Source organism: Triticum urartu, unplaced genomic scaffold (genome assembly GCF_003073215.2).
Source record: "Triticum urartu cultivar G1812 unplaced genomic scaffold, Tu2.1 TuUngrouped_contig_5991, whole genome shotgun sequence".
In the NCBI taxonomy this organism is placed as follows: Eukaryota; Viridiplantae; Streptophyta; class Magnoliopsida; order Poales; family Poaceae; genus Triticum; species Triticum urartu.
In genome coordinates this window covers 1-15,658 of record NW_024116713.1, presented here as the reverse complement: position 1 = coordinate 15,658, position 15,658 = coordinate 1, and the positions used below count along the sequence as shown (strand labels likewise).

General features: G+C 43.7%; 1 protein-coding gene and 1 pseudogene across 1 annotated transcript; both read right to left on the bottom strand.

Moving 5' to 3' along the window:
- Positions 1-319: 319 nt before the first annotated feature.
- On the bottom strand, positions 320-2,532 carry LOC125529983 (annotated as a pseudogene).
- Positions 2,533-7,902: 5,370 nt separating this feature from the next.
- Positions 7,903-9,423, bottom strand: LOC125529982 (BTB/POZ and MATH domain-containing protein 2-like). Its single transcript, XM_048694399.1, has one exon. It carries the CDS (start codon positions 9,421-9,423, stop codon positions 8,170-8,172), a length of 1,254 nt encoding a protein of 417 aa, XP_048550356.1. The 3' UTR covers positions 7,903-8,169.
- Between the last annotated feature and the right edge of the window lie 6,235 nt (positions 9,424-15,658).

Sequence of the window (15,658 nt, the reverse complement as noted above, 5' to 3'; positions counted from 1 at the left end):
TATGTTTTTTTAGATGAGGCATAATTATCTTATGCAAAAGCAAAAACTAAAATAAAGTAAAAATAACAAAACAAAGTAAAAATAAAAAAAATAAAGTAAAATACATGGATCGATGACGAAGGTTGTCCCACGGATCGATGACGTGGCGTGGCACATGGATCGATGACGTGGCGAAGGGGCCTATGCCGACGGCTGTGCCGTAGGCATACCTCTGCCAAGGATATGCCGACGGCCGCCGTTACCGCCCGTCGGCGCAGGATCAACGCCGTCAAATGGTCAGCACTGACCGGGCAGGTGGGGCCGGGCTATGCCGACGGCCTGTCCTATGCCAACGGGCCCCGTAGGCGTAGCTCGGGCGCTCCCGACGGCCTCATCTATGCCGATGGCAGATGGATGTATGCCGACGGCTATTCTACGCCTACGGCCTATCCTTGGCCGTCGGCATAGGTCCATAGATGCCGACGAGGGCCGTCGGCATAGATTTGGCCATCGGCAACCCCAGTTTTTCTGGTAGTGAGGTGCTAGCTGCAGAAATAATGTCGAATGAATCTTGAACAACACCATGCGGATAGGATAGCTCATGTAGCGCGTGTTCTTGTACAAAATCTGTGTTGCTGTCTCAATCTGACTCACTCAACATTTTCAATTAAATGAGGATTCAATAAACATTTTCTCTTCCCATCATACCCTCTATGATCAAAATTCATGAACAGAAAACTATTGCATATAATTTTTTTAACTGCACATAATTCATGTATAGTATCTTTCCAAGCGGAACAGGAAAAAATTGGTAGTATATTCCATATTTGTTGGGTTAGTCAACCATGCCAAGAAACCATTTGTAACTGTCTCTAATTAAAACCTAGCATTTAGCAGTCAAATATAAGTTTTTCATACATGTAAAACAGATCATCTCAAAAGTGATAGGATTCATTCTTCACATAAGCCAGACACTAAAGTGAAAAGGACAACTAGTGAGCTACCATTGATTCATATATACTTATATCAGACGGGCTAACCAATACATTGGAGACATCCATTTTATAGAACCAACTGCTTCCTCCTAAAGATCTCTGGAAACTTCAAATGATGGCAACCTCATCTCATGTGGCTGTGTAAAAAGTAACTGGAAGAAGCTAAGCCAGGACGGGCATGCTAAATTCAGAAAGACTTAATTACTTTCTCCAACCCAACATAACTGATTTGCCTCCAAAGATCTATCAGAATGGAAGGATAAACGTAGCTCATACCAGGTTGGCGTACTAAATTTTGCGGGACTTGGCTGCCCTCTCCAACACATCTACAATGATATCAGGCGAAGATCTTTTGAGCTGTACATACCCTTGACTTGCGATCACATCATTCATTCTATTCGAAGAGAGCATAAATTCAATGCAAGCATCTTTGAGATTTCTGCAATTATGCTGGTCAGCTAGAGCTAATATGGTCGCCACATTCTCAACATCAAGACTCTTGCATAGCATGCGTTCACATACCATCTTCATCCTTTCCATGGCATACTTATCTGCAGCCACAAGTAAGTGCTTAACCATTTCTCTTTTGTCATCATCCTCAAGATCGTCCATGGAAGGCATTGAATCCGTGTAGATGAAGTGAAGAAATGACTTGAAAACAGCAGGCTGCATGTCATCAATAGTTATGTCCTGCGCCCCTTTGTCCCCCATCGGCCCGTAGAACTCGGCGTCGAAGACCGCTGATTGCGTCGCAAGCAAAACCTTATGGGCAGAAAAAACCTACCCCTGCACCTTGAAAGTCACGTCTGCTCCTTTCTTCCCATCTAGTAATTTTGCAAGATTATCCAAAAGATGGGACGGCGGAACATGGGCCTCGAGTGGTTCCTTGATAACACTGACTTCACACTCGATCACGAGACAATCGTTTCGCAGGTACATCCACTCTACTTCAGTGGTGGTCTTCATGAACTTTGTTATGCCCAAAGATAACCTTTTAGGGTCGAACACTAGTGGCTCTGTGAAGGAGCACACAACAATCGACTTCCCCCCAACCGGCTCCACAATCATGAAGTTAAAAGTGGCTCTCACCTCAGCGTTCTTGGTCAAGAACTCGAGAAAGAGGGAGACGTAACCTTCGCCTGCCTCGCTTTTGTATCCGTCGGGGTAGTAGCGGATGCACCATTCGTAGCCGCCGACGGAGAATGCCGGAGAACGGAGGAATTTGCCTCTACCGATGCCCTTGAGAAGGCTGTAACCGGCGATCTCAAACGCGACCGTGGCCCAACTCTGGATTAAGGCCGGCGGCGCCGGGTTGCCTCAGAGGGGAGACTGGGGAGCGGCGGCGCGACGGAAGAAAGTGAGCGCCGGGATTGGGGGAAGTTCGAGACGAGCGTTTGGACAAAGGATGTGCGTATCCCCCGTTCGTAAGCCATCCGACGGCGGAAGCATCCACTGGCAACGAGAACCAGCGACGCCTCGGCCCATAAGCAGCCCACAATCACCACATAAAAGAAGAAGAAAAAAAAGGTCTCACCTCCCCGTCGCCGAACGAGCTCATGGCGCGGCCTCGCCGTCGCCATAGGAGCGGTCTCCATATCGTTGTCGCGCCGCTGCAGGCCGATTAGCTGATAACTGAATTTAGCTTTCAGACTTGATGACTGAATTAGCCCATGTCGCTGTAGCATTTCCACTTTTGCTACTTGTACATTTTCAGACATGATAACTGAATTCAGTTTGGCAAAAGAGATTAAGCATTCCATTTGCTACTTGTACATCTTCAGGCTTGATAACTGAATTTAGTTTGGCAAAAAGAGATTGAGCAATCCAATCAGTGTTCTAGTACTTAGTAAGCTGCTTGTGTAGAATTGAACAGAACCAAATGGAATTTGAGCATCTGCAAACTTCTGGACTAAACTGGATGCCAAATGTTGCCCAGAACTGAAATTTTACTGAAGCGAATGCAATAGTTTCCCAGAACTGAACCTAAACATAACTGAATGGCAACTAGTGCCCATAATTGAACTGAACTGGTGCACAAGTTAGATTACATGATTGCCCAAAGAGTAGTATTTCACCAGAATCTATTAATAATAATGTCGTCTGTGATTGGTCCCTGTTAATTAAATAAAGAAATAAAGTTTATTTTAAAAATTACAATGTCTACAATTGTAAATTAACCCTCGTTGTCTTTTACGGTCCCACTTCTTGTTTCTCATGTCCATCGCTTTAACGCATAGTGTGGAGGTAGAGACTTGATATTCATCAAATCAAGAACTTTAAGAGCATGACCACACAATATCCTCATTCTATCAAATTGTCAGCAGCTGCATGCAACTGTTTGCTTCAAAGGATCACGGATAACTTTATGCTCCTCCTCAAAGGTAAAATCTCCTGCTAGATATTCATTACAACCATCCAATGCCTTGGTGCAAGCTGCCAGGGATCTTTCATATTCACCTTGAAAAGCTTCAGATATACTATGTGTATAGAGCTTGCTAGCCTGCACCAACATAGGTGGTGGTCTCCTCATACATATTTTAGGCAACCTTTTCCTTGAATCAAATTCCGAAATTCAGCTCATTATTCCTTTTTCCCTGCACCACCCTTTCAAAATGATTAAAGAACACGACATATCAAAATCAGATTAGAAATGGGTTTTCAAGTCATTGTTCAGGCTCTCACTCAAGTGTGTCACTCCCTCAACCATTCCCTCCAGATTCCTCCCAATCCCTCTCTCAGTTTTTGTACGGCTAACCCCTCCCTGAATTATGTACAAATAAAAGTGAAGAGGCTTAAGTAGTGCCTATTTCTTACAGGATTGTGCTTTTGTAGCTAACATACGCAGAGGCTTCACTGAACATATGCTTGTACAATAGAAGTACTACTAACTGAAAAATTAAATCTACAATTGCCTGCTCCTGATCTCACAGTAGTTTGGTTCAAGACTTCAACTTCATTTTCTACTGAAATTCTCTAAATCAAAGACGAACTTCTGTGCAACCAAGGTTCATGTCAAGAAACCATTTGTAAATGTCTCTAACTGGAAATCTAACAGCTGGCATTCAAAATTGAAGTTCTTCATATAGGTAAAACAGATTATCTCAACAGTGATAGCCAAGAAACTCAAAGTTTTATCATTCTTCACATAAGCCAGATATTAAAGTGAGCAAATAATAGAGGCAACTAGTGAGGTACCGCAAATTCACATATACTTATATCAGATGGGGCAACCAATACACTGTAGACATACATTTTACAAAACCAACTCGCTTCCTCCAAAAGATCTCTGAAACTGAAAGAGATGGCACCTCATCTCAGGTGGCTATGTATCAAAAAGTAGCTAGATGGATTGATGGAAGCTAACCCAGGATGAGCATGTTAAATATAGCAAGACTTGGTTGTTTTCTTCAATCCAACATTTAAGGCGAAGATCAGGACTGAAGGATTAGCAGTAGCTCATGCCATGTTGGCGCACTAAATCTTGCAGGACTTAGCTGCTCTCTCCAACACATCCACGATGACATCAGGAGAAGATCTTTTGAGGTGTAGATAACCTTGGCTTGAGATCACATCTTTCATTCTATTTGAAGAGAGCATAAATTCAATGCAAGCATCTTTGAGGTTGTTGCATCTTTGATCAGGGTTGGGGTTGCATATCACTGATGGGGGCAAGTTTTTGCTGGGACCGGGGAGGTGTTTCTGCTACTACTGGCGGGGCATTTTGCCGTGCCCAAAATGCTACCACCATTGTTGGTTGGGAGCCACGGCACTGTCGCCACTGGTGTTGCTTCGGTCAATGTTTTGTTGCGATTGACGAAGGCGAGTGTCGGCAGCGATTCTCGACGGCGAGGCAAATAGGTGAGGGCGGCACAGTGAATTCTAGAGGAATTGAAAACAGGTGAATCTGCATCATGGGAAAACACCAAGAATTTTCCTTCAGAATTTGGCGCATGGTCTAATTGTGACATAAAACAAGGTGTAGCATAAAAAAGCATAAACACACGGGTTTGAAAATATTACTCTAGAATTGCATGCAAAGGGGAAAAAAATCATATAGTTGCCAATCCTAGAAACCAAATAACCTCAACAGGAATATTCCAAAAATCCTGTAAATTCCTTTGAACCAAAAGGCTTAAATGATAAATCTCACAACTTTTCTTATAATACAAGTATGTCAGCAACAACTGAGAATGGTGCGCGCATTTCCATTTAATACGCTCCTATGTAAGTGCATTCACCTGAAAGAGGAACGGAGATAATGACACACAGAGTAACAATGTTGATAATAGAATAAAACTGAAGGGGAAGAAGAGGACTGAGAATCAGAAGTTAAGCTAACAAAATTTATCAATTTAAATTAAGCTAATCTCAATACTTTTTGTCGCCAGCGAAGAAACTTTCCCTATTTACATCAAATTTTTTTAGTACTTGCCATTTGCATCAAATTACCGAAACATAATTAGGCACATCGTTACCTTCAAATAGTATACTTTTAGGCCAATATCCTACCTCAGAAAAACAAAATCAGACATGTAACCGTGACTTGCCTCAGAAGGCTGCATCAATGACATTAGCATCTTTAACTGCCTGTTTCATGGGAAAGGCAAGTTGCTGTTTCAATCTGATTCACTCGCTATATTAAATTCAGAAAAAGATTAACCCCACAATTCTCTTCGCACGACATCCTGTATGATCAAAGTTCATGAACATGAAGTAAGTGCATAAAAGAATTTATCTGTGCAGATTCATGTACAGTGCCTTTCAAAGGGGCTGATTGTTAATTCCATCTTTGTTGGGTCAGCCAACCATGTCAAGAAACCATTTGCAACTGTCTCTAATTCAAAATACAGCAGTTAGCATTCAAATATAAAATTTTCATACAGGTAAAACGGATTGTCTCAAAAGTGAAAGCCAAGAACTCAAAATTTTATCATTCTTGACATAAGCCAGATTGTCTCAAAAGTGGAAGCCAAGAACCCAAAGTTCAAACATTCAACATTGCATATAGACAGTCAAAATTATCAACAAATTAACATCTTAGAAAACAGAATCTACAACGGACTAAGCAAAGAAAGAAAACCATTCTCGCTTCCTCGGTGAAGAGTCTAGCACACAATTGTGCCACTGATAGATCCCGATAGTCTGCTAGCCAGCACTATAATCTTATTGAACTTAGAACTAGACTGCATACTAACTCAGTTTGGGCAGCACTGGTAGAAAAAAGAGTTTGGACAGAGGCAAAATAATTGTTCCCCGTTAGAGGGCTCTTTGGTTCGCATATAATTCTAAAAATTCAGAACTACAAAAATATAGGATCCGGATGTCATGCCATAGTGAATTTTAGAGAATTCAGAAACACATGAATGGATCTGTAATAGAAGGTGTTCTGTTGCAGCACATGAAAAAACACAGGAGTTTCTTAAAAGATTAGGTGCATGGTATAGTTGTCACAGAAACAAAGGTATGGCAATTTCCTCTGAAATCGCATGCAAAGTCAGCCATAGGAAAAATTCCTCTACTTTCCTGTCCTACAAAGCAACAACCTCCATATCTTACTAGAACACACAGTCATACCACTGATAGATCCAGAGCACTACAATCATATTGTACTCTGAACCAAGAAACTTCCAATATGTAAAAGGAAACAATCGAGAGGAAATTGAGTGACATCTTTGCAATCAATCCAGAGAAACAAACTGTACAGCTGTCAATAATGATTTTAGCTGGATATGCAGAAGTATCTGGTGTCCACGAAACACTTAAGAGGCACCTACGTTGAACCCCTTCATGATACAATTCAGAAAAGTGAAGTGGCAATATGACTGAAACAAGTATACCCCTTCATGATACAGAGAGGTTTATTGAACTAAAGAAACCAAACTATTACTGCATGGATCACATAAAAACAATGAAGGGTTTAGTTTCAAATAAAATAGTATCAGTGCATCAAATTTTGCAATGCCCACTGCATAGAAGAAAGGCACACAAAAAGGTGTAGAGATCAACCACATTTGGAACTGAATATTCCTAGATAAATATGGTCAAGCAGTGGTTTTTTTTTTGGCATAGAAACAACGGATGCAAAACGAAATTGTGTACAAACTTAACCGAAATCACCCATATGAAGGTATCACGAACATATTACCTCACTTCTTTTCTCGTTAGCTGCTAGATTCTGTCGGCAGAGCGAGATCCACGAACTGGTGCCATTATCGCCTTGCCAGGTGAACTCCAGCTTCGGGCGTAGGGCTAAATACGTAGGGGATTCGATCCACCCCGGAGTAGGGTGATACCCACTCAATACCTAGGGATTAAACCTCTAGATTCCTCTCAATCGCTCTCTCGGTTTTTGTACACTTAATCCCTCCCTAAATTATGTACAAACACAAGTACAGAGGTTTAAGTAGTTGCCTATTTCTTACAGGATTGTGCTTGTGTAGCGAACATACACAGAGACTTCACCGAACGTATGCTAGTATAATAGAAGTGCTACTAACTGAAACTTAAATCTACAATTGCCTGTTCTCTGATCTCAAAGTAGTATAATAGAAGTGCTACTAACTGAAACATAAATCTACAAATTGCCTGTTCTCTGATCTCAAAGTAGTATAATAGAAGTGCTACTAACTGAAACTTAAATCTACAATTGCTTGTTCTCTGATCTCAAAGTAGTTTGGTTCAGTTCATATTCTAACTGATTTTCTGAATCGAAGACACTGCTGTGCTACCAAGGTTCATGTCAAGAAATCATTTGTAAATGTCTCTAATTAAAATCTAACAGTTGGCATCCAAATGTAAGTTCTCCATACAGGTAAATAGATTTATCTCAAAAGTGATGTCCAAGAACTCAAAGTTTTATCTTACTTCACACAGGACAGAAATTAAAGTAAGCAGATAAAAAAGGCAACTAGGTGAGCTACCATAGATTCATCTATACTTATATCAGACAGGACAACCAATACAACAGAAACATACATTTTATAGGACCAACTCGGTTCCTCCAAAAGATCTCTGGAAACTGAAAGACATGGCAACCTCATCTCAGGTGGCTATATGTGCCAAAAATAACTAGATAGAAAATGAGCGTGCTGAATTTAGCAAGACTTAATTGCCTTCTCGAACCCAACATAAGCATCCACCTCCAAAGATCTACCGAGACTGAAGGATAAGCAGCAGTTTATACCAGGTAGGCGTACTAAATTTTGCAGGACCTAGCTGCTCTCTCAAACACATCTACAATGACATCAGGAGAATATCTTTTGAGGTGTGCATACCCTTGGCTTGCCATCACATCATTCATTCTATTCGAAGAGAGCATAAATTCGATGCAAGCATCTTTGAGGTTGCTGCAATGGTGCTGGTCAGCTAGAGCTAATATGGCAGCCACAGTCTCAACATCAAGACTCTTGCATAGCATGCCTTCACATATCCTCTTCATCCTTTCCATCCCATACTTATCTGCAGCCACGAGTAAGTGCTTAACCATTTCTATTTTGTCATCATCCTCAAGATCTCTCATGGAAGGCATTGAATCTGTGTAGATGAAGTGAAGAAATGCCCTGAAAACAGCAGGCTGCATGTCATCAATTGTTATGTCAAGGCTGCTTGGTTTGCTGCCAAAATTTGGGTTGCCAATAGGTAAGCAAACCAAAATTTTGTCTAGCAATTGGTTGGCACCTAGCCAACCTCTTAAAACTAGCAAAATTTTGGCAAGTTTTAGAGCTGTCACTTGTTGGAAATGCCAAATGTTGGCTTGCCAATTTTTGTCTGCCAGCCAATCATGCCCGTTCTGCGCCCCCTTGTTCCCCAGCGGCCCATAGAACTCTGCTTCGAAGACCGGTGATCGCATCGCAAGCAAAATCTTATGAGCAGAAAATACCTTCCCTTGAACCTTAAATGTCACGTCCGCTCCTTTCTTCCCCTCTAGCAATGTTGCAAGATTATCCGAAAGGTCAGAGGGCGGCACATGGACATCAAATGTTTCCTTGATAACAGTGACCTCACACTCGATCACGAGACAATCGTTCCACAGGTTCGCCCACTCTACTTCAGCAGTGGTCTTCATGAACCTCCGCAAGCCCCAGGATGGCCTTTCACGGTCGAACACTTGTGGCTCTTCGGAGGAGAGCACCACAGTCGACTGCCCCTTAACCGGCTCCACAAGCATCAAATTGTAGGTCGCCCTCACCTCGGCGTTCTTGGTCAAGAGCTTGAGGAAGACAGAGACGTAACCTTCGCTCGCCTCGTCTGGGCTTCCGTCGGGGTAGTAGCGGATGCACCATTCGTAGCCGCCGACGGAGAATGCCGGAGAACGGAGGTATTTGCCTCTACCGAGGCCCTTGTGAAGGCTGTAGCCAGCGATCTCGAACGCAACCGTGGCCCGCGACGTTTGCGTCTCTGCTGTGCACCTCGCCGGCACCCTCACTATTGAACTCTGCGAACCTTCCATCAGGCCGGCGGCGGTGGAAGAAGGTGCGAGACGAGGGTTTGGGAAAAGGGAAAAGTTTTGTGCTGAGGTGAGAAATTGTGATGTACGCTTCTACTACCAGTACTTCACCACTTCATTCATGTAAAAAAAACTTTTCTCAAGAAGTTCTCATATTTTTCTCCTTGGCGAGTACTGGGCGCCGGCGCGCATTGGCCTGTCTCCTTCTCTCTCCACGCGCAGCGCAGGCACTGCCCCCATCGACTGGACATCCTCCCGGCCGCGGGCCACCACCCTCTCACCTAGACCTCTTCCTCCGCCACCCCGTGCTGCTGGATGCGCTCGCCGTCCTCGTAACCGCCACAGCATCTGTCCTCACCAGTCCAGCACAAAGCCATCACTCCCGTAGCAAAAACGACGGCGTCTTGAAGCACGCCAACGCCCCCTGTCGTTGCAGCACCTAGCAGCCACCGTCGCTGCACTCTCGTGCCGTCGGCCGCAGCTCTCAACGTCGCCGCTCGCACCATTGACGCGTCAGTTGAAGCTTTTTCTCACAACGGTTGAAGCTTTTACCATGCCGATTGAAGTTTTTTACGCAGATTGAAGCTTCCCCCGTGCCGATTGAAGCTTTTTTTAATCTACGATCGAAACTTGTTCTGTAAACGGTTGCAACTTTTTTCATCTTGCAGTGCCTGGTTGAAATTTTATATAACTTTCGGTTGAATCTTTTTTCACCTAAGGTTGAAGCTCTTTTCATGGCAGTTGCAACTTTTTCAGTCCGACAGTGGCTGGTTGAAGCTTCCCCTGTTGATGGTTGAAGCTTTTTCTATCTAGGCTTGAAGCTTATTTTTGGCAATGGTTGCAACACTAAATGAGTGGTTGTAACTTTTGTATCTCTTGTTCTAGCTTTTGGCTAGTGCACTGTGGTTCGGTTGTAGCTTTTGCCAAAGCCGGTTGTAGCTTCCTACGTTGCCGGTTGTAGCACTGTCCTCATCTCGTTTCACAGTGTTCTGTTTCGGTTGAAGCAAAAAAAAGGTCGTCGCTCGCACCGCCGCCATCGGTTGCAGAAGCCCGACAAGGAAGCTTAGAGTAGTAGCAGGGTTGGGCCGTTGCAGCAGCGGTGGTGAGGGGCGTGCAAACGGTGGTTCTGGAGGGGAGGTAGAGATAGAGGAGGGGTGAGAGGTCAAGCTCGAGGGTGCCGTGTCCATGGCTGTTCGAGGAGAGAGGCTCGCCGACAACGATGGAGCACGCGAGGTTGGTGCCGAGCAGGCCATGGAGATGCGTTGGTGGATGGTGCGAAGAAGAGGGGAAAAAGGAGAGAGATGCGTTGGTGGATGGTGTGAGGAGGAAGACACTGGGCCTACAGGGGAGCAAGCGCGCTGGGCCGCATGATCGCTTCTCATCCAGCACATCGCGCACGTCCGGCGGAACGGTTCGGCCGGCGCGCCGGGTGAAAACGTTTTTCTTTCTCCTTTTCCTGCATGCCAAATGGCTGCAAAAGTTTTACTATTTGGTTTCCAACCCTCTATTATTTTTCCTTTTCATTTTTGCAAAGAAGTACAAAACTAAATAGTGTGTTTTTTTCGGGTGTAAATAGTGTGTTATTAGTACTAGCAAAATGGCACGTGCCTTGTAATGGGAATTTTTTTCATAATCTCCAACGATCATGACCGTATTTTGTTGGACACCAAGATACACTATCACCCTCATTTTCGTCAAATCATGAATAACTTTTGAGAAATCATGAACATTTTAAACTCGTGAGCATATATGAAATCGTGATTTTTTTTACAAATTTTCAAACATTTTCTAAATTCTTGAACATTTTTTGAATTCATGAACATTTTATACTATTTGCGAACCTTTTTTTTTCAAATTGTGAACATTATAATAAAACATTTTTCTTGAATAGGCGAACATTTCTACAATCAACGAACATTTTTTTGAAATTTGTGGAATAATTTTTAAATTGATGAATATTTTTGATTTAACGAACATGTTTTGAAATGCATGATCATTTTTTGAATCAGCAAAACATTTATGAACCAATAAACTATTTTGTAAATCATGAACATGTTTTGAATTTTTAGGAAAAAATTTAGATCATGAAGATTTTTTGAATTGACAAAATTTTTTTCACTTTCATTAACATTTTTAATACACAATTTAAAAAAATCATAAACATTTTCTGATTTCCAAAACATTTGTTTTCAAAATTGTGAACATTTTTTGAGTATGCGAATATTTTTTAAAAAACATGCAAAGGTTTGAATCCACAAACATTTTATTTCAAATTTCCCATTTTTTTAATTCTTGGAACCTTTTTTAAGTCTCAAAATATTTTAAAGTAGAAAAAACAACGACGAAAAAGGAAAACAAAAAATCAAAAACAGGTCGCCCGGACATGGGCCAGCCCAAACAGGCGCACTATGTCTTCTCTCAGCGCGCAGAGCGCAGTATAGTAGGTTCCTACGCTATGTCTTCTCTCAGCGCGCAGAGCGCAGTATAGTAGGTTCCTACTGCATGGGCCGCCCAGGTGGGGATTTCCTTGTGTGTAACTTTTTTTTATCATTTATAGGTGGCATCGGTGAGTAATATTTTGCAACTTTTGTGGGCAATTTCGATGACGTACTGCCAGAAGCAATGTCCCCTTTATTATTATGTATAGATTTTAGTTTTGCGGAGTGTTGTTGACAAGACTTAATCAACTCGAGTTTCTCCTGCTTCAAAGGCCAAGATAATATAATAAAATTGTCTAGCCCTAAAATAAAGCTAGCCATGAAAGCCTTTCCTTCAAAAAAAATTGTGCAACCCTAACAAGACCATACTTACAAAGTACCCCTTTTGACATTTTGGTAGTTTGATTTAAACTACCAAAACACATATATTTAGGAACAGAGGGAGTAGCAAATAACACGCTAGTTATTGGGTATATCAATGATGTATTCCTTCTGCACCCGGCACGTGAGAAAAGCTCAATGCTGCCTTTGGATCTCTGAAACATTCCGAGATCCAGGGAAACGTTCTTGATGCAATAGACGAGAAGTCACCGGTCAAAGCCAGAAGTCTGCGACAACAAAATAAAGATCAGATCGTTGCCCCGAAGAAGAAACAATCATCCTTGCTATTTCCAGACAAAGCTGGGGAGGCCTAACCTCACTAGCTTCCCGACGAAGCCAAAGTTGGCTATGCTTCGCCGAACAGAGAAGCCAGATGACCAAAACAGAAATAGTCACTATCCACTCCATTGAACGATGTCGTCGAAGACCACCTAAATGAAACAGACAAAAGCGGAGCTCTATTCTGGTCCTGACCAAAGCTCCACATGTTCTCCTTCGATGCCAATCAACATCACCGAAACATAGATGGGATGGGAGAACTTATTCCATGTTGTTGATGACGCTGTCACCTCTGCCCCGCTAGCCAGACACCTAGACTAAACCCAAGTCAATCCTAGGACGGCTCAAGCTCCAAGACCAATCATATTGGGCCGGGGTTTTCCTCCACCTCGCCAGCGCACCAAGGCACCCGAAAGTGATACTCTCCAACGTATCTATAATTTTTGATTGTTCCGTGCTATTATATTATCTATCTTGGATGTTTTATATGCATTTATATGCTATTTTATATGATTTTTGGGACCAACCTATTAACCTAGAGCCCAGTGCCGGTTTCTGTTTTTTCCTTGTTTTTGAGTTTTACAGAAAAGGAATATCAAACAGAGTCCAAATGACCTGAAAATTTACGGTGATTTTTTATGGACCAGAAGAAGCCCCTAAAGCAAAAGAGTTGGGCCAGAAGAGCCACGAGGCCTTCACACGGGTGGAGGGTGCGCCCTCCGACCTTGTAGTTGACTCATGGACCCCCCTTACTTGTTCTCGACGCCAAAAATTCCTATAAATATAGAAACCCCCAGAAATAAACCTAGGTCGGGAGTTCTGCCGCCGCAAGCCTCTGTAGCCACCAAAAACCAATCGAGACCCTATTCCGGCACCCTGTCGGAGGAGGAAATCATCACCGGTGGCCATCTTCATCATCTCGACGCTCTCCATGACGAGGAGGGAGTTGCTCACCCTTGGGGCTTGATGTTGGAAATATGCCCTAGAGGCAATAACAAATTGGTTATTATTATATTTCCTTATTCATGATAATCGTTTATTATCCATGCTAGAATTGTATTGATAGGAAACTCAGATACATGTGTGGATACATAGACAACACCATGTCCCTAGTAAGCCTCTAGTTAACTAGCTCGTTGATCAATAGATGGTTACAGTTTCCTGACCATGGACATTGGATGTCGTTGATAAAGGGATCACATCATTAGGAGAATGATGTGATGGACAAGACCCAATCCTAAGCCTAGCACAAGATCATGTAGTTCGTATGCTAAAGCTTTTCTAACGTCAAGTATCATTTCCTTAGACCATGAGATTGTGCAACTCCCAGATACCGTAGGAGTGCTTTGGGTGTGCCAAACGTCACAACGTAACTGGGTGGCTATAAAGGTGCACTACGGGTATCTCCGAAAGTGTCTGTTCGGTTGGCACGAATCGAGACTCGTATTTGTCACTCTGTGTAACGGAGAGGTATCTCTGGGCCCACTCGGTAGGACATCATCATAATGTGCACAATGTGACCAAGGAGTTGATCACGGGATGATGTGTTACGGAACGAGTAAATAGGCTTGTTGGTAATGAGATTGAACAAGGTATCGGGATACCGACGATCGAATCTCGGGCAAGTACTATACCGCTAGACAAAGGGAATTGTATACGGGATTGATTGAATCCTTGACATCGTGGTTCATCCGATGAGATCATCGTGGAGCATGTGGGAACCAACATGAGAATCCAGATCCCACTGTTGGTTATTGACCGGAGAGTTGTCTCGGCCATGTCTGCATGACTCCCGAGCCCGTAGGGTCTACACACTTAAGGTTCCATGATGCTAGGGTTATAGGGAAAGTATGTACGCGGTTACCGAATGTTGTTCGGAGTCCCGGATGAGATCCCGGACGTCACGAGTTCCGGAATGGTCCGAAGGTAAAGATTTATATATGGAAGTCCCGTTTTGGTCACCGGAAAGGTTTCAGGTGCTATCGGTAACGTACCGGGACCACCGGGAGGGTCCCAGGGGGTCCACCAGGTGGGCCACCAGCCCCGGAGGCTTACATGGGCCAATAGTGGGAAGGGACCAGCCCCTAGGTGGGCTGGGGCGCCTTCCACCAAGGCCCAAGGCGCCTCCAAGAGGGGAAGGGGGCAAACCCTAGGGCAGATGGGCCCTAAGGCCCACCACAGGTGCGCCTTCCCCTCTTCACCTTGTGGCCGCCACCCTAGATGGGATCTGGGGCTGCCGCACCCCTTGGGGTGGGAACCCTAGAGGGGGTGCAGCCCCTCCCCTTCCCCTATATATATACTTGAGGTATGGGGGCTGCCCAACACATGATTTGATCTCTCTTTTGGCGCAGCCCTACCTCTCTCCCTCCTCGTCTATCGTAGTGCTTGGCGAAGCCCTGCTGGAGTTCCGCGCTCCACCACCACCACGCCGTCGTGCTACTGCTGGACGGAGTCTTCCCAACCTCTCCTTCTCCCATTGATGGATCAAGGCGTGGGAGACGTCACCGGGCTGCACGTGTGTTGAACGCGGAGGCACCGTGGTTCGGTGCTTAGATCGGAATCAACCGCGATCTGAATCGCTGCGAGTACGACTCCTTCATCCACGTTCTTGCAACACTTCCGCTTAGCGATCTACAAGGGTATGTAGATGCACTCTCCTTCCCCTCGTTGCTAGATTACTCCATAGATTGATCTTGGTGATGCGTAGAAAATTCTGAATTTCTGCTACGATCCCGAACAAAAGGTTCGGGAGTTTCATAGGTGGGAATTCATGTAGCTCTAGTATTTGTTCCGTGGATATTTGATTTGTGATTGGGTAATCCTCACCAAGTATTTGTTCTTGTTTGTACCTTGTTGTTTTATTCTTCTACCTCTATCTAAGTGGCTTCTCAATTTATGGAAGTGTGACCATTTCAATTGGAATTCATTCGTTCATTTTTGTTTGGATATTAAGACTATATGTTGCAATTTCGATCCATTTGATTCAGCTTGAATATATGTCTGTCAAGATGCTAATGGATGTCACCCTCTTCAGGATGGCTCCTCGAACGCGTCAGAATCCTAAACCACCGCCACCACCTCCACCTCCGGAGGCATGGCAAGCTGTGATGGCCGCTACCAATGCAAACACGCAGCTGATC

Excerpts from the sequence above, each read along its gene's own strand:
- LOC125529982 (XM_048694399.1), bottom strand. The coding sequence starts at position 9,423 with ATGGAAGGTTCGCAGAGTTCAATAGTGAGGGTGCCGGCGAGGTGCACA.